General features: G+C 39.0%; 1 protein-coding gene across 2 annotated transcripts in view; it reads right to left on the bottom strand.

Moving 5' to 3' along the window:
- Positions 1–24,654, bottom strand: part of igsf9bb (immunoglobulin superfamily, member 9Bb) — a 687,093-nt gene that overhangs the window by 73,433 nt on the left and 589,006 nt on the right. For both annotated transcript variants that reach the window (XM_059957059.1, XM_059957060.1), the window contains exons 9-11: positions 20,969–21,109; positions 17,559–17,675; positions 9,055–9,205 (exon numbers count right to left, since the gene is read on the bottom strand). In XM_059957059.1, coding sequence (XP_059813042.1) covers positions 9,055–9,205; positions 17,559–17,675; positions 20,969–21,109 — 409 coding nt within the window. The remainder of the gene's footprint in view (positions 1–9,054; positions 9,206–17,558; positions 17,676–20,968; positions 21,110–24,654) is intronic.

The raw sequence follows: 24,654 nt of genomic DNA, 5'->3' as shown, positions 1-24,654 counted from the left end.
GTGCAATGGTAAATTGGACCTGACACTGCCTGTAGTGATACACCATGACACAAGTTATGCTTGCTAATGGTATTTTGCTGTCACTTATATTTGCAGTGTGTGATGAGTTGCCAATATTCAGGGATAGTTTTAATTATGTAGTGACAGAAATTTCTGCAGGAATATAATTTAGTCACCATAAAATGGGGGGGGGGTCCATCATTCTGAAAGTCATGAGTCATGTACGATATAAAATGCTCTTAGTGGGATATTGTCCTTACGTTTTGTAGCACAGTTTTCTCTGGGAGTTAAATCTAGGAGACTAGATACCTGCCTAATCAGGGTGCTCTGGGAGGTCCGTGTGCCCAATACTCCCAACTGTAAGGAGTGTCTGCCATGGTGAGCATGCTTTAAGGATGCAACTTGTTTCCTAGTAGTCATTATGCTATGCATTTAGAAACTCCACTGTTGGGGAATCTACAGGAATAGTTTCAAAAAGTGAGATGTCGAGATCAAATCATTGTAATGTTTATTTTTAAAAGTGAAGTATTTACTGATATCGTGATTATTTGCATTTGGGTGTCAGATTCAGAGTTAAATACACAAGGTGAACTCAAATTTTTAGAGATGTCTAAAAAGTATATATTTTTAATATATATTTTATATATAAGATATAAATATTATATATATATATATATATATATATATAATTATAAATTATAAAAAATATATTTCAGGTTTCCAACGTTTACAGTATTTTGTTTTTTGCATCAATTTAAGTAAATCTTTAAACAGAATTTGTCTATACCCACAACTTGGCCTTCTTCTATAGTATTGGTGGATATGTGCCTATTTGTTCCACGTCCTTATTGTCTGCCAGCACCACAACTTTCCTGTAACTGTAACTCTGTATTCTGCATTGTGTTATTACTTTTCATTTGTGCTACCTCAGTATATTGATGAGATGAGATGACCTGTACGGATGGAATGCAAAACAAATTTTTTCACTGCACCTTGGTACATATGAAAATAATAAACCAATTACTAATTAATTTCTTACCCGAAGTGAAACATATGGGATATTGGAGAAGTATTTCAAAGATGAACTTTTAACCCAAGATATTATGGGCATTTTGCAAGCCACCATATTGACTTAAGCTTTCAGTTTGTTACCGAGAAACAGAATTATGTATTTGTTACATGGTTTATGTTGCTGTTTTCTGGCAAATACCCAGAATCATTCAAGATGCCCTTAGAGATCAAGCCAATCATATTCACTCATCTATCATATATTCATGGTGCTAATTCTTAAAAGCTCAGTTACCCCGCATATCACTGGATTATAAACTTTCCATTCTATATTCAGGTCAGTTTAATAATGTACTAAACACCCCCAAGAATAAATAAAGTGTGAGTACAACAAAGTGGAATTGGATATGACATCAACCATTATACAGCTATTGGTGAATGATAGTTTACTGTATCTGTAGGTAATGTTCTGTGAATCAAGTTAAATTCTTGTATCCAGTGATATATGGGGTAGCTGAGCTTTGAGGGATTAGCATAATTAATATATTATTAGTGAATATGATTGACTTGATCGCTAAGGGTATCTTGAATGACTCTGGGCACTTGCTGGAAAACAGCAAACTGAACCGTGTAGCAAATATATAATTGTGTTTCTCAGGCAACAAACTGAAAGCTTAAGTCAATATAGTGGCTTGCAAAATGCCCATAATAGCCTGCCTTATCATCTCGAGGCAGTTGGAGATATTAAGAGCTCTTAACAAGTACCTTCCTTACAATGACTAGTAGCAGTATGATATCAGCATCATAGAGTTGAACTCTCATACATACAATACAGAAATATTAATGGTCTATCTGTGTTGTACTGAAAGTAGTTCTGCAGTATGTTCAGGTGCCTTTGTGTTAAATCTGTGTGGAGCTTCTAGTGTGGCTTGATTCAAAGGATGGCCAAAACACCACAGAACTGTGCACTTCCATGACTGCCAGCAATCCAAGCAACTTCAGCCTTCTTACCCTTTTGACTGGGGTCCCCTCGCTTGTAAGTAAAGGGTTCACAGAGGTTAACCATGTGAAGTTCAGTACACATGGATGAAGGAGGGCTCAGGGCTGACTGGAACAAAAATGGTGAACTCATTGTCAAACAACAGCTCTGTGGTTATGGTTTGCTTTGTAGAATGAGTTTCTCAGCCCTTGGAGAAGGCCAAACCATTATGTCTGTTTCCTGAGGCAGTGTTACTCAGTGAAGCAAGGCTGCTTTATAAATGGGGCATATTTGCTCTGTCACACGTTATGATGCCACACGTTGGCAGTATTAATGAGATGTTACAGAAAGCTTCCTTGTGGAATGATGGCATTTAAAAAGCAGATAGATTTACAATTCATCCTGCTTAAAGCTCATTAAGTTCATGGGGTGAATAACTTCCATTACACACACCAAAGATCTTGTTTCTTTCTGCATGTTATCATCTAACGAGTTGTCATTTTTAATCTATTAATTAGCACCTTTGTGTTCTATAAAATTAACATCCGCCATTGCTCTTCAATAGAGAATGTAAAAAACTTAATTTGTTAATTAGATACTGCATAATTTTAAATTTGTTAATTAAAATATCCTCTGCTACTTTCTGATTGCTATGAATGGACTGAAAGAACACTTCAAAGAGACGGCCGTGGTTAACCTGTTTGCCCGTATAAAAAGAAACTACTGTTCCAATTCTGTAAAAGCTGTACCTATCTCAAATGAAAAATATAGAATGTGGTTTTACTACGACTAACAAAATATGGTGGTAAGATCTGATGCATCAGTAGCAGTGTTCTTTCAATACTTTTTACTTATCTCTATAAATACCAACATTTTCTTTCTATGGCTAGTGTCTCATTTTAGATACTGTGGTTGGAGGACTGTGACAATTTCTCTTATCTACCTGTTCAAGAATGATTTTAAATACATTGGCACAATTATGGCATTCAGGTTTAACAAAAGAGGCATTATGATTGAGAATTAATTACTTGAATTTCAATTTTGTATCATCCTTTTACAATGATTACACTAGCTCATTTTTACTATGTCCCTTTTTATGGTTAAGTCTCCTTTTTTTCACTAAAATACTAACACAAACAGGAAATGCTCAACAGATCAGCCTACTTCCATGAAGAGTGAAGCAGATGATATTTCAGTTGATAACCCTATTTTATTGTTTGAGAAAATGACATTTAATTTTTGGATGTTGGTGCTTCACCTTCATTTAAATAAAGTCTTCCTAGGACAGAGTGCCAAAGGTTGAACAGTCTGGACATTGAAGGTGATGGGCAAAATGAACTTGAACTGTGAAATAACAAAAGAAAGCAGAATCAGTGTTCCACCCATAAAGTCCAAAATTAGAGGTCTTCATGTAAGCTTGCCACCAAGGAATCCAAAAGAGAAATGTGTACTTTAAAATCGGTGAGAATTCAATCCTGTTATTTAAGAAAATACAGAGAAGAAAACAGGAAACTACAGATGAGTTAACCAAGAGGTGGCCGGGACAATCAAAAATAGATATATTTAAGGAAAACCTAGATAGGCATATAAGGAAGAACACACAGTAAATGCTGGAGGAACTCAGCAGGTCAGGCAGCATCAATGGAAATGAATAAACAGTCGACATTTTGGACTGCGACCCTTAATCAGGATTGGAAAGGAAGATGGCCGATGCCAGAATAAAAAAGATGGGGTGGAGGGAGGGAAGAAGGACAAGCTAGAAGGTAATGGGTGAAGCCAGGTGGGTGGGAAAGGTCAAGTACTGGAGAAGAAAGAATCTATTTGGAGACAAGAGTAGACTATGGGAGAATGGGAAGAAGAAGGGGCACCAGGCAGGAGGGGAAAAGAAAAAAATACTGGAAAGAGAAATTGATGTTTATGCCATCAGTTTGGAGGCTACCTTGATGGAAGATGAGGTGATACTAGAACAGGCATGGGCAAACTACGGCCCGCGGGCCATATGCGGCCCGTTAAGCTTTTAAATCCGGCCCGCAGAACTTGATGAAATTATATTAATAAACCTTGTTAACGTTTTTTCCCCGCAATTCTGGCGTTTTCCCAATAGATGACGCACTCTATATACATTTGTGGCGACCCATTTCCTGGCACATCCGAACCGGCTCGCAATTAGCCAGCGTTCCGGCTAAGGGAGATAGCCTGCGGGGATTTGCGAGCACAGAGCTTTGGAGCCTCTGCACAGGGGGACAGGTTGAGGGAGGCTTAAAAGTGAGGCTGGGGATTTCGAATAAAGTTTTTTTCTTCGACTGCAGTTACCGACTCCGTGTCGTAATTTTAGCGCTGCATGTAGCACACCGCTACACATTGACCTTTGTTGAGGTGCAGCGTATTACTCCACATTTGCGCTTTACTCTTTGTTCGGCTCGACCTATTTGTGTGAACAGGCGTTCAGTGTCATGAACATCAACAAAGCCAGCCACAGATCCAAGTTAACTGACCAACACCTCAGATCCATCCTGAGAATCGCCACAACAAAACTAAATCCAGACTTTGATGCGCTGGCTAAAACGGGAGACCAACAACACTGTTCCCACTGAAATTAAAAATAAGTTTCTTCGTTGTGTTATGTAAAAAATGCATTTGAAAATATTTTTTTCAATAAGCCTTACATGTTACATGTCATTTCTGTAAAGTGATGGACATGAGTAGTGTGCAGGTGCACGTATGTTCTCAAAATAAAAAATGTGCTCCAGATCAAATAACGCGCTCCGCATACTGGCGCGCTCTCACTGTTCTGTCTTTGTGCTGGTCGTTGTTGAGTTTTGGCACAGGGGACAATTGAATAAGAAGGAGCAGGACAAGTAGACCTGCATCTCCTACCGTTTTTGAAATAAAGACAGTCAGGAGGAGAGTGATGATGATAATATCTTGAAGGATAACAGAATCTTCAGTGCTTTAAAATAATAAGTTACTATTAAAAAAAGCTGTATTTTATTCATTTAATTTTCAGTGTTTTAAAAGTCATTTCAATAAATAGCTAAATACCATGGGACTTCAAAGACAGATATTTTGTTGTAATGTATTTGTTCATTTGCAATTGAAATTAAAGCACATGTTTTCTACATATCCCATGATATTTTATTTTCTCTTATGAGGTGTATTACCAAAACACTCCGTCCATCTGCTCCTGGTCCGGCCCCCCTGTCAAATTTTAGAACCCTTTGTGGCCCACAAGTCAAAAAGTTTGCCCACCCCTGTACGAGAAGAACAAGTCTTGTGATTGGTATTGAAATATGGACTGCCAGGCCTAATTTATCCAAAAATTAGCCATTATCTTGTAAAGAATGTAGTTGAGGTGTTGAAACTACCTTATTTAGGTTAAAGCATTTCAATGAGATCACCTCTTACTCTACTCAGCTCACTAGAATATAAACCTTGCCTGCTTAATATCTCTCATATGACAAGTCAGCCTGCTGAAACTTCACTCCCCTCTCAATTGCAAGCATATCTTTCCTTTGATAGGGACAGCTGATACATATACACATTTCATATGTAGTCTCACCAGGGCACTAAATAATTGTGTGATGATGTCTCTGCTCATGTACTCAAATCCTTTTGCAATAAAGGCCAACATACCATTTGCCTTCCTAACAGCTTGCTGTCATTCCACTTCAAAATTCAATGTAAAAGAATACCCAGGTCTCGCTGAACACAAGTACATTTCAAATTCTCACCTTTAAATGACTGGGGTATGGTATTTCTATTCTTTTTTTTCCTTTCCATTAGCCAATCCTCAATTAGCCAAAGTCTAATTGTTTTGAAATTTCTTGTGTGACACCTTCTCAAAAGTCTTGAACTGTAGAAGTCCAAATGCACAATATCAACTGGTTCACCCTTTCTATTTGGTTACTTACTAATCTTAAAAAAAACCTCAAATAGATTTGTTAAACCTAATTTCCTTTTCACAAATTCACATGTACTCAGCCCAAACAAATTGGTATTTTTTGCCAGTCTTTGTGTGTAGTTTTTCCATTGATCCTATTGTATTTCCTTGTTCTACGGTGAATACCTGCAAGAAAATGAATCTCAGGGTAGTATATGGTGGCATATATGTACTTTGACAATAAACTTACTTTGAAATTTGAACTTATAAAATAGATTTTTTTCTATTTTCTGACATTCATTTGCTACTGCTTTTGCTATAAACCCAATGGGCACTTTATTAGGTTTGTTTGTTGTCTTCTGCTGCTATAGTCCATCCACTTCAAGGTTCAACTTGTAGTGCATTCCGAGATGTTGTTCTGCACACCACTGTTGTAACGTGTGGTTATTTGAGTTACTGTTATTTTCCTGTCTGGCCATTCTTCTCCATCCTCCCTCATTAATAAGGCGTTTCACCCACAGGAACACTGCTCACTGGATGTTTTTTTGCTTTTCACACCATTCTTTGTAAACACCGGAGAATGTTTAGTATATAAACCCCAGGAGATTAGCAGCAGTTTCTGAGATACTCAAACCACCCCATCTGATACCAACAACCATTCCACAGTCAAAGTCACAGGTCACATTTCTTCCTCATTCTGGTGTTTGGTCTGAACAACAATTGAACCTCTGTGACCATGTCTACATGCTTTCATGCATTGAGTTGCTGCCACATGATTGGCTGATCAGCTATTTGTATCAATGAGCTGGGGTACCTAATAAAGAGGCCACTGAGTTTAGATTCCAATATTTTTCCTACCACTGATGTCAGGCTAACTGATATGTAGTTCCCTGTTTTATTGTGCTTCTTTTTAAAATTGCTACTTCTAATTTAGAATCAATGGAAGTTTGTATGTTGACAAGCACTGTGTCAATTATCTCCATCAACATCTCTTTCAAAAATCTTAGAGATTTATCCAAGATTGGTATCTCAAAAATCAAATGTTAGAGAATTACCTCCTTTCCAAAGTTCTTTCTAATGACTACTAATTACTTTGAACTCATTCACTCCAAACTTACAGCTGTCCACAATCTCTGAGGTGAGATCACGGTCTTCTGTAATGTACAGACAATTAAATATTTGTTTAATTCAAGTTCAAGTTTAATTGCCATTCAATGCTACATGAATACCCATGAATGCAGCCAAATGAAACAGCATTCCTCTGGGGCTAACGTGCAAAACCACAGTACCAACAGTCATACACATCACAAGACATACACATCATAAGATAGCAAATGTGGCCCAGGTCTGAGTCCATGGATGTTGTCAGCAAGAAGAAGCTGGCAGTAGTCTGCAGATGAATGCAATCCAGCTTGTCTTCCATTGAGCAAACACTGGCGTGCTGCCCTCTAGTGTTTGCTCAGTGGAAGACAACCTGGGTGTAGCAAGAGGCAATACCACAGCATGAGCCCTAGTCCACTCTACAGCCAAGGCGACACGGCTCTCCTGCCATCGGTCCTGCCAATAAACAGTGAACCAGACTTGCAGCATTGCACATTACCAATGTCCAATCTGTGATCACAAGAAAAATGATGAAGGCAATCACTCGCCATTAGACTCCACACCGACTCCGACACCTGTAGCAGGCAGCAATATGTTCCACACCAAGTCCAGCTCCTCCACCAATGAGCAACTCGCTGATGGAGCAGACCTACAGTACTTGAACTTCTTAATGTCCAGCAGTATCTTGCGATCAGAGAAAAGATGCTAAGAGAACACTTTTGGTTGGTCTTGTTGAGGTGGGTGCATCTGAGTGTTCTGCCATCTTACCAGAAGATGCTATCTCCTTATTCCCTAGTATAATTTCTCCTGTTTGAGTTTAATGGAATGGGTTTCTGACCAAGTGATGGAGGTAAAGATATACTAGTCATTTTGATATCAGCTGGAAGTTGGGATGGGATTTGATGTAGAATCTTTCTGCAGAGAGGAATAACATTGCAGAACATACACACCTGCAGTCCAAAGCTGCCTTTAACTAAGCACATTTTGCACCTTGTAAACCTTCGGTTCTAATGCCTATATAAAATAAACCTCTCTTTTCTTTGATATCATTGACAATTGGATCTTAGGGCACCTGGTCTTCAACTCGGGAACCCGCACCACTCATACCCGTCTTCACATCGGAAGCACAGCAAGCACAGCAGGGAAGAGGCTATGCAGCTTCCATGCCAGGACCACTAGACTCAAGAGCAGTTACTTCCCCCAAATCATTAGCCTCATCAACACCTCCATCCACTAACCCACCCCTCCACCACTGATTATACATCTCCTAGTGCCACTTCATGTAAATACAATTAGTCTATGTATTTAACAGTTACCTATACATTATATTTTATAGAATTGCTTTTGTAATTATATTTATTGTGTTTTCTTTTGTTTTTTAAGTTATTGTTTCTTTATGCTGCATCAGATCCAGAGTAACAATTATTTCATTCCTCTCAAAACATGTACTGGAGAATGATATTAAACAATTTTCAATCCTTGCCATACTCTCTCCATCTCTCGCTGCTTTTTAAAAATCTACCTCTTTGATCAAGCTCTTGGTCACTGGTTCTGATACCTCCATCGTGGCTTGATTAAGCTTCTGTGAAGCAATTTATGCAAGTAATTGTTAAATTGCAAACATTCACAACATAGGACTAACAAAGCTCACGGAGACGCATAGAACGTGGGTACAAAGAAATTACAACAAAGAAGGCAATGCAATATTAAAGTGAAATCAAACAGTCAATTTGCAGTTATATTCAGCTTCAGAGAACTTTTACAATATAAACATATCCCCATTTCTGAAAAAGGAATCAGTGAATTTTATTTTATTGTTAAAGCAGTCTGGATTCCAGAATGCAAACTTAATAAGCTGTTTCATGAAAGGAGCATCTAAAACATCAGCTACAATGAATAAGAATATGCTCATTTTACTGGCAGACCTTAGTACAATTTGGACCTAGAACCAACATTTAATTACTATTTTTGCTCCAACTAATTATATATACAAAAATACTGCGACACATCAAATTAAATAGCTACCACATGCATCATGATACAGGTAAAACAAACGTGTAGTTCATAGACAAGCTCTTGTTCTCACCGATTACAGTCAGATGTGCGCTGGCAGTGATGCTTGTGACCACATTCGTGGCAACACATTCCCATTGTCCGTGGTCCTCTTTGCTGAGAGCTTTGAATTGTAGGCTGCCGCTTGGAAGGATGTTGTGCTTGCTTTTACTGGGCTTCCCTACCTTTAAACAGATAACAAACCAAAGAGATACTTCAAACCAAGCTAACTAATGCCAACTGTCCCAGGTCATTCAGCACGTTACATACTGTAAGTGTTTTACAATTGACATGCTTACATTGATATACCAGCTCAGGATGCCTGAGAGTATATCCCAGCTAATCAGGTACAGTCACTGCTGTGATAAATGTATCAATGAAGTTACATACAACAAAGCTCTATAACCAGTGATGAGGATAATTGACTAAATGATCTATTCTTTGGCAGCCTTGCTTGAGTTTATAACTTTCACCAAGAAAGTGGGAGAACATCTATTTCTCTCCATGAAGTAGCATCTTCCCAGCCCAACTGAAAAATATCAAACTTGGTACTTTACTATGTAGGTAAAGGCAGAAACTGCTGGAGATTCTCAGGAGATTAGGCATCATCCATGGAGATGGAAACAAAGTGGCTCAGTTTAATGGCTTGATCATTCACAATTGGACCACCTTTCTGCCTCCACATCCAACAAATTAACCTGTATCAAACCAGCCTGCATAAGCACATGTTCTTCTCCCTCTCACCATCGCACGAGTACTATTTTCTCTCAGCCACTTGGATCACTTCTCTTCATCATACTAACAGAACCCTATCCTCTTCCCGGACAAGTGCAAAAGAGTTGGAGCTGCGATGCTCAGGCAGGTACAGAAGTAGAAAAATGGGAGAATGAGGAAAAGTGAGGTAGTTGGATAGGAGAAGTGATTAATGTTGAAGTGGTTATGAGACAATGTGGACCCATGTGCTGAAGAGCCTTCATTGAAAGTGCTGCCATTGCAGGAAACTGTAGGTCTGTGTCTTGGGTAGGAGAGGTGCTGTGTAATGAGATTACAAGTAACATATGAAGAAAATGACTGGACTCCTGTTTTGACGAGGGGAGGGATTTAGGCTTATGATTAGAGAGGAGGCCAGTGCAGATTTGCGAGAAGCATTTTTGCATTGTTGTGTCAGATACCGTAGATCAGTTAGAAATTTGTCAAGTTTCTAAAAGCCTGTCACATACACATCAAAATGTACAGTGAAATGTGTCATTTTGCATCAATGACCAACACAGTGTGAGGATGTACCGGGGGCAGCCCACAAGTGTCGCCACGCTTCCGGCACCAACGTAACACGTCTGCAACTTTCTAACCTGCACGTCTTTGGGATGTGGGAGGAAACCGGAGCACAAAGTTAATGTGACAAAATTATTACTTTGTAAACGTTAAACCCTTTCACCAGAATATCTGGCTCAATAAGCAGATGATTGCAATATGTAGAGTCATTTTCATTCAGATGTAGGAACTTGTATTTTGTTTTGTGATATTAAAATTGAAATTAATAAGAAATATTGATGAATATATACACATAAGCAAAATTGTTTAGGAAATCAAATCTTCTTTGGACTCAGGGAAACTTGATTATTCTTGCTCATTTGAAAACCTTGATCATTTCATTTTTGAGTTGCACAGAGAAAGAATCATTATTAAAACCAATAAGTGGATATGATTCCCAAAGCTTCTATTTTGCTGTGGAAAATTCCTGGCAGATGCTTACTGTATATGAGGGAAGGAGCAATGCTTGGGAATGGGATCCATCAATATATTTTTTATTAATTTCAGTCATTTTAATAGCCCAAAGCAAATCAAATCGTTTATTGTCATTTAACTAAATACTGTGCATGTATAGCATCAAACGAGACGTTTCTCTGACCCAAGGTGTAAAGCACTGTAGTATACATAAAACATAATAACATATGAAAGTAGGGATGAAATCTACAGATGGATTATACATAAATAAACAAAATAAAGTGCATAAATTAAATATTGTAAGGTACAGAACAGATTAACCAGTGACACTTCCAATGCAAAGTGGCAGGGAGTTGAGAAGCCTAATGGCCTGAGGTAGGAAACTGTTTCCCATCCCGACCGCTCTTGTCTTTACACATTGGAGTCTCCTGCCTGATTGTAGAAAGTCAAAGAGGATGCTGGATGGATGGGTGGGAGGCATCCTTGATAACATTGAGGTCCCAGAGTATACAGCGCTCCTGATAAATATCCCCAATGGATGGTAGGGAGACTCCTATGATCCTCTCAGCTATTCTCATTGTCCTTTGTAGGGACTTCCAGTCTGGTTCAATAATTTTAAAATAACAGACCTCAGACAGTCATGATGCACAACCACTCCACCCTCCCCAGTGTCCTCAACAGGGGTGCTCCCCAGGGCTGTGTGCTGAACCCATTGCTGTCCACTGCACGGTCAAAACCCGATTAATCACGTTGTCAAGTTTGCTGATGACACAACAACGGTGGGGCTCATCACTAACAATGATGAGACGGCCTACAGAGCAGAGGTATAAGAGCTCAAGGCCTGGCACCAGGCAAATAACCTTTTCCTCAATGTCAGCTAGACAAAGGAGATTGTTATCGACTTGAGGAGAACTCGCACCATTCACCCCTCCCTCCCTCCCTTTTTGCATCAGTGACACAGCAGTGGAAACGATGAGCAGTTCCAACTCCTGGGAGTGCACATTTCGCACAACCTCTCATGGTCCCAGAACACATCCTATATAATCAGGAAAGCTCATCAGTATGTCTACTTTCTGAGGAGGCTGAAGAGAGCTGGATTGTCTACATCTATGCTCGCGTCATTCTACAGATGAGTAGTGGAGAGCATCCTAGCCTGCTGCGTCACTGCAGGGTACGGAAGCTGCAGTCTGGTGGTCAGGAAGGCTCAAACTGCACCAGCCTACCCACCGTCAAAAACATAGACACAGAAAAGGTGCTGGAAGAGGGCCAGAAACATCATGAGGGATGCCACTCGCCCTGCTCGTGGAGTGCTTGTCCCACTCCCATCAGGGAGGCGGCTACGTAGCATCCAGGCCAGGCACACCAGATTCAAAAATGGTTACTTTCCCCAAGCAGTGAGGCTGATCAACACTTCTACCCACTAACCCACCCCTCCACACACCCAACCACCACTACTTTATCATTTCTTGTCAAAGTCACACCATGTACAGACACACTCCTGTACCAAGCATCACTTTATGGACATACAATCAACCTATAGAAGCTACCTTATGCACTTATATCGATTGTGTGTTTTTTATTATTGTGTTCTTCATCTTATTGTGTTTTTTTTTAGCTGGTTTGGATCTGGGGTAATAATCATTTTGTCTCCTTTACACTTGTGTACTGGAAATGACATTAAACAATCTTGAATCTTGAATTTCAGGCAATGTCCCTAACTTTCTTCCAGTTGTCCAGTCATCATTAATATATCCTTCATAGTTAGTGAGCACACAGAAAAAGGAAATAATTTCTGTCTGTCCACTCAAGTTTATTCAATAAGTCAGCTAGCCATGTCAACTTAATCCCCTTGCACTGACTTGATACGGAAACACTCATCACAGGTCAGGCTGTCCCCATGGTGAGAGAAATCAATTAACAGTTTAGATTAATAACATCTCAGTGAAAGTGGGAAAACTGAGTGGTCAGCAGGTTTTAAGGCACAAAGTGTGAGAAGGAAGGAATACCCGAGACTATTTGACAAAATGAGATGAGAATTTATAAAGATGCAAAGGAAGGAAGCAGAATCACTGTCTGAAATTAGCATCTGGGTGTCTGACACGGAAACTTGGGATACTACGTGGCTGAGGGTGTTGAATTCCATACTGGTTCCAGAAGAGCATAATTTGTCTAATCTAATATCAGATGCAGTTTCTCAAGCTTACATCAAGCTTCAATGGGACAGCGCAGGAGCTCGAGGACAGAGATCAGTACGGGAGCCAGAAGGAGCATTAAAGTGATAAGTAATCAGAAGCTCTCAACTGATCTGAAGTATTCTATAAAGTAGTTACCACATCTGCGTTTGGCCTCCCCAATGTTCATGGGATCAGTGAGTACAGTAGCTCGTGTAGTGTAGACTTCATAGTTGAAAAGGATGGGAGCAACTTTAAGCGGCCTGAATCCTTTAACAGCAGCAGAGAATCAGATCTGCATCCCAAAGAGAACCGAAGAGCATTTTCCTCTCACAAAAACTGAATGCTCGGCGTCTTCCTGCTCCCTGAAGCAGATGAACAGGCAGATGGGTTCCCACAAACAAGCAGATTATACTTTCAAAATTTTAGAATTGATTACAAAGCAGATTCCATTTCATTTTGCTCCCTGCTGCACCTTTATTCCTGCTTCACAAAACAACCATTTGAGAATTTTTTCTTTAAATAGACAGTGATTTTCAGCTTTTTAATTCACTTGGAATCCTAAGCCATATTGGAAAATCACCCAGGGGGAAGATGGAAAAAAAATCAGTACTTAAAAATAAACTAGCATGGCATACAATTATGTTCTCTCCTCCTGGGAATGCAGAGAACAATATTGACTATCTTTTCAGCTAATTTACAGTCAAGAAGCATTCAGGTAATTGTATAAACATCTAGGACACATTTCAAATCTCAATGCACAAAATTTCAATCTGCGCAAATTCCCCAAAGCCCTTTTTATGTGATAGAAAAATGGGTTTAATGCAAGAGAGAAATGATTCCTTGTCTTAGTAGCCATTTATATGTTCAGTTTGAAATGAACATTTTTCCTGTTTATTACACCTGATGCTCTTAACTTTTAACCTCTTATGTTAATGTATACTATTAGCATTTATTCTGCATGATATAAAATTGAAAGAATTGCCTTCCAGACGCAAACAAAACTTTGAATTATTTATCGTGGATTGTTGGCTTTCAAAAAATGGTGGATATATCCCAGTCCATCACAGTAAAAGACCCCCCCACCACCACCATTGAGAACCTCTATGCAGAGCACCGAGACAAAAGCAGTATCCATTATCAAAGACCCCCCACCATCCAGGCCATGCTCCCCTTTTGCTGCTACCACTAGGAAGAAGGTACAGGAGCCTCAGATCCCACACCACCAGGATTAGGAACAGTTATTACCCTTCATCCATCAGGCTCCTAAACCAGAGTGGATAACTTCACTCACCACAACACTGAACTGATCACTGAACAGTACCTAAGGATTCATTTTCAAGGACTCTACTGCTTACGTTCTCAGTATTATTTGTCTATTTATTTATTTGTCTTATATTTGCACAGATTGTCTTCTTTTGCACTTGGCTGCTTGCTAGTCTTTGTGTGTGTGTGTTTTTTGATAGTAAATTTACTTTGAAATTTGAACTAAAAACATTATTTAATAGATATTTGGGGTGGCAAAGTAGCATAGTGTTTAGCACAATGCTTTACGGTACAGACGACCAGGATTCATTTCCAGCTGCTGCCTATAAGGAATTTGTACATTCTCCCTGTGACCATGTGGGTTCCCTGCAGATGTTCTGGTTACCTCCCACAGTCCAAAGGCATACCGGTTGGTAGGTTAATTGGTCATTGTCCCCTGATTAAGCTAGGATTAAATCAGGGGGGTTGCTGGGCAGTGCAGCTTGAAGAGCTGAAATGGCCTATTCCATGTGGTATCTCAGTCAAAGAATAAGAATTTAGATAGACACTTGAATAGGCAAGGCATTTAAGGACATGGAGCTAATGTAGCATTGTGTGGTGGGCTGAAGGGCCTGTTTCTGTCCTCATTCTGAAGACTGATTAGCACGTGAGTAAAAGATTAAAGGAACGGTGAAGATGTGAATTGAAGGAGGGTGTGTTAGAGTGAGTAGTTGAAAAAAAAGCAGTAAGAGAAGGCCAAATGGCTTCTCCAGCCTCATCTACCATTCTACATGATCATGGCTGATCTGATTATGGACTTAAAATCTATTTTCTGAGTAACCTTGATAACTTGTGATTCTCCTGCAAAAATAGATCTGTCCAAAGCTTGAACATTTTGAAATGTGTCCGTATTCACAGCTCTCCGGGGTAGAGAATTGTAAAGATTCACTACTGCCAGAGAAGAAATTCATCCTGATCTTAGCTTTTACAAGCTGTCCTCTTACTTGAAATTTAAAGCATAAAAATGGAAAATGTTGGAAACAAATAGGAGAGGTGGTATCTATCATTAGAGAAATGGATAAGTTTTCATGTTGCCAATGTTTCAAGATTTTATTTCAGAATCTCAATATAGAAAGGCTACTTTTAAAACATGACAAACTGCAGTTTTTTGATTTTCATTCACCGAGATTATGCTTCTGTTACATCAGCTTTCATTCCTTTAAGCTCCTGTGAGTATAGGCTCAAATCCATTGAATCTTTCCTCGTAAATTAACTCATTTGTCCCAATAATCAATCCCCTCTGAACTGCACCAACATCCAAGGCTTGGAAATCCTTTGTTAAATACAGACACACCAAAATTATATGTGTGGAAAGCCCTCCCTACTTTCATATTCCACCCCTGGCATTGAAGCATCCCATTTATTTTCCACATTAATTGCTCCTTTTTTTATTTTTTATTCCATTTTTTCCCACTTCATATTCCATTGTTCATCGTTTTTCCCATTCAATTGACCAGCCTGTAACCTTCGCCAACTGCTGTTTCAACCTCAGAGCTTACCTGCCCATTTGTTTTTGTATCTTCAGCAAACGTAGATGCAATATACTCAATCCCTTATCGATCCTTAATACAAATTGTAAATATATGACGCACCGGAGGAGCACCTTACTAATCTGAAAGTGATCCATTATACCTGGTGCCATTTCTTGTGAGTTAGCCAGTTCTCCATCCATGTAAGTATATTACCTTCAATATAATAAAACTTACCATTGTGCCATGGCTTTCCATGCAGCCCCTTATTAAAAGCCTTAAGGAAATCTTAGACACATTGTCTCCTTCCTCTGTATCTACACTCTTAGTTAAAGAACTCGAGTGCAAACGATCTGTGGTTTCCATTCTATTTATAACTTTCTTGCCTTCTTTCTTACAGGCTTGAGCTGTTGTGTGGCACCTGAGCTGAGGAGCCTCAGCCAAGTGAGTAGTTTTCAAATGAAGTCCAGGTTGACATTAAATGCTGAGGCAACATTTTTTTTAGATGAAATGGTAAACTGAAATCCCATCTACTCTCATAGAGCAACATGAAGTATCTCATGGGAAAAATGACAGGGAAGATCCATTATCTTATTCAATTATCATCCCTTAAACAAGATCTAATCAAATGTATTATCAAATTAGATATACAGTGCCTGTAAAAAGTATACAGCACCCCCACCCCCAGAAGTTTTTCATGTTTTATTGTTTTACAGCATTGAATCATAGTGGATTTAATTTGACTTTTTTGACACTGATCAACAGAAAAGTCTCTTTCATGTCAAAGTGAAAACAAATTGGTCTAAATTTATTACAATTATTAAGCACAGTAGTTGATTGCAAAATTATTCAAGTCAGTGTTTAGTTGATGCACTTTTGACAGCAATTGCAACCTTCAGTCTGTGTGGATGGGTCTCTAACAGCTTTGCACACCTGGGCACTGCAATTTCCCCCCATTCTTCTTTACAAAACTGCTTAGACTCTGTCAGATTCCATGGGGATCGTGAGTGAACAGCCCTTTTCAAGTCCAGCCACAAATTCTCAATTGGATTGAGGTCTGGACTCTGACTTGGCCAATCCAGGACATTGACTTTGTTTTTAGGCCATTCCTGTGCAGCTTTGGCTTTATGCTTGGGGTCATTGTCTTGCTGGAAAACAAATCTTTTCCCAAGTTTCAGTTCGTTTTCAGACTACATCAGGTTTTCCTCCAGGATTCCCTGTATTTTGCTTCATTCATTTTACCCTCTACCTGCACACAAGCCCTTCAGGGCCTGCTGCAGTGAAGCATCCCTACAGCATGATGTAAACACAATAGGAAGAAAACACACTTTAATATCACTTGCATAAGACTAATTTGAGAATGTATGATCTGCTAATAGTATGGACCCAGGTGTCAGGGTGGAGATATGTCTCTACCAAAGGAGGTGCAAGGTGCTCCTTCCCTCCACTAGCCCGCAGTTCACGCTTGGGCAAGGTTTGGCATCTGCTTAGCCCCCCGATCAGGACCTGCATATTACAAGTCCTGGTTATTTCCAAGCAGACAATCTCCGAAGAGTATTAATAATGGGTGGAGTCACCCGTCCAGTAAAGACACTGCCCAGAAGAAGGCAGTGGAAAACCTCTTCTGTAGAAAGGTTTGCCAAGACCAGTCGTGGCCAAAATATTTACATCCTGATTCCAAATCTACCCTACCACTCTTCCCACCAAGCTCACCTCGCACATTCAGTCCAATGTCATTGTATGAGGAACTTCTCACCCAGTGGGCTTTGAACTTGCGATCATGAGCTATCAAATGATTGAAAGCAAAGCAATCTGTACATCTCCTCGGGAGCTTTGTTGTATTAAGGATAAAACAAAGGTTCTGATACCTTCCTCCAGGAGATTACAGGGAATGGATCACCTGCAGCAGCACATGGAATGACCAGTTCTCGGCCTACTTCCTGCCGATATTCCCAGCCTGGTAGCACCGTAAAGTAAGGGGGATCCTGGAAAACAGAAACAGCCCAGTTATCTTCATAGGTAACATTTTATATTTATTGGCAAAGTACTAATCATACAAAATAGAAGATTAAAAATAATGGTGCAGGAATTGTAGCATTTTTTAATTCCCTGCTGTAATAATTCTCCTCCAAGAGGACCACAACCTTGTCATGGTTTGGAGGCTTGTGTGCCTCAATGACCCGGAGAGCTATGTTGGCTGGAGTCAGGGTTTTATGCTTTGGCTCTTGGTAGGGTCACCCATGCCGAACAGGTCAAAGGGTAGAGGCCAGACTAGGAATGGTCCACTGGTCCCCTAGGTTCAGGGGTTCAGCTCAGGGCTGACAACTGACTAGTCAAACAAAATTGTTATGGAAACAGCAATAAAGAATCCTTCTACATCTGAGTGTGACGGTATTCCTGAGTCTCCAACCAGGACTTGCATGAGTAGTGAAAACCAAGAGGAAGCTACTGAAGGAAGTCCTGAACACCACCAGAGATGGGGGACCTTCAATGTTGCCCTAAGCACCAGTGGCGTAACAGACAGTAAATACGTAAAATAATTGTCAGTCTATGAACCTACTTTCCTTCTGCAGAACATTTAAGGTAATGCTTCCAATCTAGGTGATGATAGCTGCTTCATAAGATTTTGCATGCTGCTCATAAAGAAGTAATTACAATTCAACAAGTTTGCAAAGGCACTTTATATTATGAATATTGAAAAAGGAATTCATAATGGATATAAAAAGATCAATGGATGACTTCAAAACAGAGTGCAAATAATAACTGTGCTCCTTGGTCTGGTTACTCTGGCACCTGAGCCTCACTTCATTTCACATCAATACGTGCTCCTTGCTCTGATAAATAAATGCCACTGGAAATCATTTAGAATGACATTACTGTAAGTATCATTGTCAAAAAGTTCACAAGTAAATTTAGTTCTCACTTGGAAGGTAAAGATGGTTAGTTAGTGACAATATTCCCTCTTGCACATTTGCATTTATGGGTGATAATGTTGCTCACAATCTTCCTACTTGGGGATGTGGGGATGCTCAGTCAACCACCCATCTCATCCTGGCAAACCTTCCTTTACACTGTGCCTTGAATGCAGGAAGATAGCCAAACCACTTCACAGCTTGGACTTGAACTGAAATATGAGGAATAACCAACGATGCAATCAAGGCGTTAACGGAGTTTTAAATGTGGGGAAGATGGGGCAAGGGGACCTAATACTATTATAAATGTTTTACTAATTGTATAGCAGACTAAAATGGGCTTGATGTTCATCCCCAAAATACAGCTTCACAAAGGGGATCCTGTGAACACAGACTTTATATGACAAATAGTAATATTAGAACCATAAGATCCCAATAATCACAGCAACTAATAACAAGCAGAATAAAACTGCAGGAAACTAATACTTTCTAACTTGCATTACTGAAATCTATGAGTAAAAGGATATTTATTATTCATTACTAGAGCATTATTTTATATTCACAAGAGAATATCAGCATGAGATTGTATTATCCAGGGAAATACAAGAATCCCCGCACATGACACCCTCTTCTATCGGCTCCTCTACCTGTGGAGTGGTATAATATATACTTTGCTCAAATGTATCTCATTATTCAAGAATGGTGATGAGGTGAGGCTTTTTAAAAACTCATTATCAATTACAAGGCAACATTTCTCCTGAAAGTCACTACTTAATCAAGGGATACAAATGAAGAAAGATAATACATGGGAAGGCTTGAAAAGCAGGTGCAGAAACTGCTTGTAACTGATAGGGCGCAAGAGTGTGGTATTCTGTTAAATCTGACTATAGATACTGTCTCCTAACACTTGAAGTGGAGCATCAAAGTTAAGAGTCTGGATTTAAATGAATGTCCTCTTCAATACATGGTTAATAGGACAGTATGCATATCTTTGTAAACTTCTCTGCTTTGAATTGCATGGTCAGTCGCATTAATGAAGCATTTGCAGTGCATGCTGACTGTGCTTCTGCTCTGCCTCTGAAATCTCCTCTGCCATTAGCTCGCAGCTCAAGTATGGACATAGCTTCGTCAGATAAAATCATCACAAGAACAAGACTTTGATAATGACCAGAGAGAGTCCTTGAAATGTTTCTCCCATTCTCCCTTATCCCGATGCAGAAAATCTTTCAAAATTAATCTAACAAAAGCTTTTTCACTTGGTCATCTTTTACACTTTATTGCACACAGATCTTGCAATATGGAAGCAAGTTTCCCATTTCATCAGTTTTAAAAATGAGCTCTCTCAACACATCCATTTCCCTTTCTGCATCCTCCCTGATGCAGTTGTCTACACTATCATCCACCGTATTTTTAAAACTATGTGATCACTTAAAATTAAGTTTAAATCCCAAGATCTGAGTCGCTTGATCATTACTGATCCTGCTGTTTTCACTATTGGTGATGCAGGAACAATTTATCAAGATATCACAACATTTAATCAAAAAAACTAGTCATATCCAAAATCCGGAAAAGTTTCCTATTTGGAGGATTGGTACAGGTGAAGGAATTGGGCATTATTTTTCAATTCACTTGGCTTGTAGTTGAAGACCAAGTGCTTGCGCTTCCTAAACTCACTTAATTGCTGCACTTAAAGGCCACAGATTGCAGGTGTATTGGATTTCTATTCGTTTTTAAAGAGATCACTATCGATACCAAGGTTTATGGCTTTTGATGCTAATTTATAGGACATTTTTCTTTGCATTTCTATGACTAAATGATAGTTTAATGTGAGTGGGACCTTGCAGAATGAACAGCTTATATCATACATATACAGACATTGCCTCAGGGAGGTGGTAGAGCCACATGCCACCAAATTTATTGGTTTAAAGAATCACACTGTGAATGGTAGAACAAGCAGAAGTGATGGAACACTGATGCAAATGTTTTCTAAGGAGTAAACAATAATTTTCTGAGAGAGCTTTTAAAATTTAGCTGTTGCTTGCAACTGTAAATATGATTGACCAGACCAAATGTTTATTAAAAGGATTTAGACAGGTGCATGGAGAAGAAAACTTTAAAGTGATATAGGTCAATTGCAGGAAAATAGGACAAACTTAAGAAGGCAACTTGCTATGTATGGATGAGATGGGCCAAAGGGCCTGTTTCTGTTATGGGTAACTCTATGATTGTTTCAAATCGTTCCAGAATATATAGCTTCCATTTTAACTGAATTGATGATTAGGACAGAATGGCTGCCTGAGCAAGATCAGAGAAAATTCTACTCCATGAAACTACAGGCAGAAATGGATTAATCAGCTTGAGTTTACCTTAAGCACCAGTCGAGCAGGGCTAGATTGTCCCATGGTACCTAGAGCATTGTAAGGCATGCAGGTATAAGTGCCAAGAGCTTCTTCCGTGGATTCATCCAGTGCAATGGTCCCATCATTCAGCAAATTCCAACCACGAAACTATCGGAAAAAGTTACTGTAAATGAGGAACTCCAACCAACCACGATATGATCAGAACATCTTACTAAAGTGGCATTGTAATCAATAAAATCATACTGTGTAGAGTTTTGAATAAAAAGTTGCTAGCAATATCGAATAGAAATAGAATAGGCTAGAAATACTTAGCAGGCCAAGCAGCATCTGTGGAGTGAGAAACAGAAATAAAATATTACTGGTTAAAGACCTTTTACTAAAACCATTTTTAAATTGGCACACGTACTACTTTTGTAAGGATTATGGAGAGTATTCCTCTTTCAGTTCAATGGCTGGACTTCTCATTAAGTTTTGCCTACTGCAGTATAAAACTATCAAGTGCTCCTTGGTTTATGTGTAAGTATTTTCACCTCTGGTCAAACCTCACTGCACGACGTAGGTGAGACTTCAAATGAGCTGCAAGTCTGAAGTGTGATCTGTTACAGATGGGCAAGAAAAGATCCTATGACAACTTTATTGCAGAGCAGCAGGTTTCCCAAAAGCCCCCTTTTTCACCATTGAACAATAGTGGAGCTGGTGAATTAGGTTATTCACCTCACTCTCAGCTGAAAGGTCCTGCTATTTTACAGCACAAAAATGATGCTTGATTTCTTCTTCAGAAGTAATTAATTAGTTGAGGGACATATAGAAATGTACTGAGGAGTAACACAAAAATACATTTTTCTTTCTTTGCATTCAGTTTACTTAGCTAAATTGGAGGACTTTGGCATGGTAAGAAGGGTTTCCTGGAAACGTTGGTCCATCGGAAGCCCAAGAGTACTGTGTTCTGCAGCCACAAGTGATTCAAAGAATGTGGTTATGCTTTGCCGTGAAGCATTGGGAGCTAGCAACATGCAGATTTAAGTTTATTAAAAATATTGTTTAGATTTAAATTTCATTCTCAGAATGCAACTTGATAGCAAATAAATTAGTCCCCCCTCCAACTTTATGGACAGAACTTTGAGGAGAGAGAAGAAACAAAATCCAAAATATTTAATTTGTGAGAATTTTAAATTGAGAAACTATTTTTGGATCATTAGATTTACAAAATTGCCACTAATTGGTCCCATTTCCTACAAATTACTTGGATTATTGCTAATTATGATCTTAAGATGCCAGTTGGTTATATAGGGCAATTGTCTTCTCTTATGTTATTGTCATTCACCTCAATGGAAATGGGGAAATAGATCCTTAAATGTCTCAACATTTGGCAAAATGTCACTTCTTATTCCTATTGGAAACCGTGAAGAATGAAGACAAAACAAATCACTCCAGAACTTGACTATTAAAACACCCTTCAGGGACTACTTACATTAAATGAGAGCCGTGGAATAAACTATTCTATTTCAGTTTCACTTCTAAATATATTTCAAAATATTTGTTACTGGAATAGATTCAATGGACTGAATAGCCTCCAACTGTGTATTAACTTTCACTGACTCAACCCCAACAAAAACATAGAAGACTTGATGAGTGCTGTGTATTTTTAATGTGCAGAAAAGAGTTATTAATTATTCCAGGATATTTAAATATTTAGGAGCAGCATACACTCAGTGGCCACTTTATTAGGTACAGGAGTAAAACCCAGTGTTATCACCTGCTGCTGTTGCCCATCCACTTCAAGGTTTGACATGTTGTGCATTCAGAGATGCTCTTCTGCACACCACTGTGTCCTTATTTGAGTTACTGTTGCCTTCCTGTCAGCTTGAAACAGTCTGGCCATTCTACTCTGACCTCTCTCAAGTCAAGCCAAGTCAAGTCACTTTTTATTGTCATTTCGACCATAACTGCTGGTACAATACACAGTAAAAATGAGATAACGTTTTTCAGGACCATGATGCTACATGAAACAGTACAAAAACTACACTGAACTATGTAAAAACAACACAGACAAAAAAAACTACACTGGACTACAGACCTACCCAGGACTGCATAAAGTGCACAAAACAGTGCAGGCAGTACAATAAATAATAAACAAGACAATAGGCACAGTAGGGGGCAGTAAGTTAGTGTCAGTTCAGGCCAGTCATTAACAAGGCATTTTCACCCACAGAACTGCCGCTCACTGGATGTGTTTTTTTTTGTTTTCTGCATTATTCTTTATTCTCTGTAAACTCTGGAGATTGTTGTGCATGAAAATCCCAGGAGATCAGCAGTTTCTGAGATACTCAAACCACCCCATCTGGCATCAACAATCATTGCACGGTCACGTTATTTATATCACATTTCTTCCTCTCTCCCCCCCCCCCATTCTGATATTTGGACTGAAGAACAACTGAACCTCTTGACCATGTTGGCGTGCTTTTATGCATTGAGATGCTGCCACGTGATTGGCTAATTAGATATTTGATTAACAATCAGGTGTACAGGTGTACCTAATAAAGCAGCTACTGATTGAAGAAGATTATACATACACAATTAATCACAGAATATTGGAAATATAAGGTAGTGGAGCATTGTGTCTATACCAGACAGAAAAAAAGCTCTTTAGAATGATCTCACTTCTTGGTTCAGAGCCCTGGAAATCACAGCATCCAAATAATTGTAAAAGTGATGAGGGTTTCTGCCTTTTCTTTAGTCAATGGGTCTGGTACTCCAATGCATTTGTGGGTAATTAAAATAAAATCCTCACTTCACATCTAACCCCACTATCAAAGAGTTGAAATATATTTTGACGATTGATTTGATTTAATTAATGACTATTGATTCACAACTTATTTGATTGCTTTATTTCTTTTGCACTTTACAAAACGGCTTCTCTATACTAAAAAAGAACAATGTGGTAGCACAGTAGAGGAGTTTATACTTTGGAACCTTATTGGAAATGAAATTGTGAAGAATTTTACTGGAGATTTATTATTTCTCAGTATACGATGCTCAACGGTAGATAATTTGAGTTTGTAGAAGATGGCTACATGAGTCACTTTGTTCTTTAGAAAATTGTTTAGACTGCACTGATATATATGCATTTTAGAAATAAAACTGAACATATATGTTTGATAGTTGTACTGTATCTTATCAGCAAGAGTTATGGGACCGCCTCTTTTTACATTATATGTCAATGACTTGGATGATGGAATTGATGGCCTTGTTGCAAATTTTGTGAATGATACAAAGATAGGTGGAGGAGCAGGTAGTTTTGAGGAAATAAGGAAGCTACAAGAAGTCTTAGAAAGATTAGGAGAATGGACAAAGAAATGGCAGATGCAAGATAGTGTTGGGAAATGTATGGTCATGCACTTTGGTAGAAGAAATAAAAGGGTAGACTATTTTCTAAATGGCGAGAAAATTCAAAAATCTGAGTCGCAAAGGGAGGGGAGTCCTTGTGCAGGATTCCCTTAAGGTTAACTTACAGGTTGAGTCTGTGGTGAGGAAGGCAAATGCGATATTAGCATTCATTTCAAGAGGACTAGAATATAAAAGCAAGGATGTAATGTTGAGGCTTCTCCAAGCCTTAGTTGGAAAATTGCAAGCAGTTTTGGTCCCCTTATCTTAGAAAAGATGTGCTGATATTGGAGAGAGTCCAAAGGAGG

Source organism: Hypanus sabinus, chromosome X2 (genome assembly GCF_030144855.1).
Source record: "Hypanus sabinus isolate sHypSab1 chromosome X2, sHypSab1.hap1, whole genome shotgun sequence".
In the NCBI taxonomy this organism is placed as follows: domain Eukaryota; kingdom Metazoa; phylum Chordata; class Chondrichthyes; order Myliobatiformes; family Dasyatidae; genus Hypanus; species Hypanus sabinus.
The sequence above is the reverse complement of the archived record's forward strand: the minus strand, read 5'-3'. Positions and strand labels throughout refer to the sequence as shown.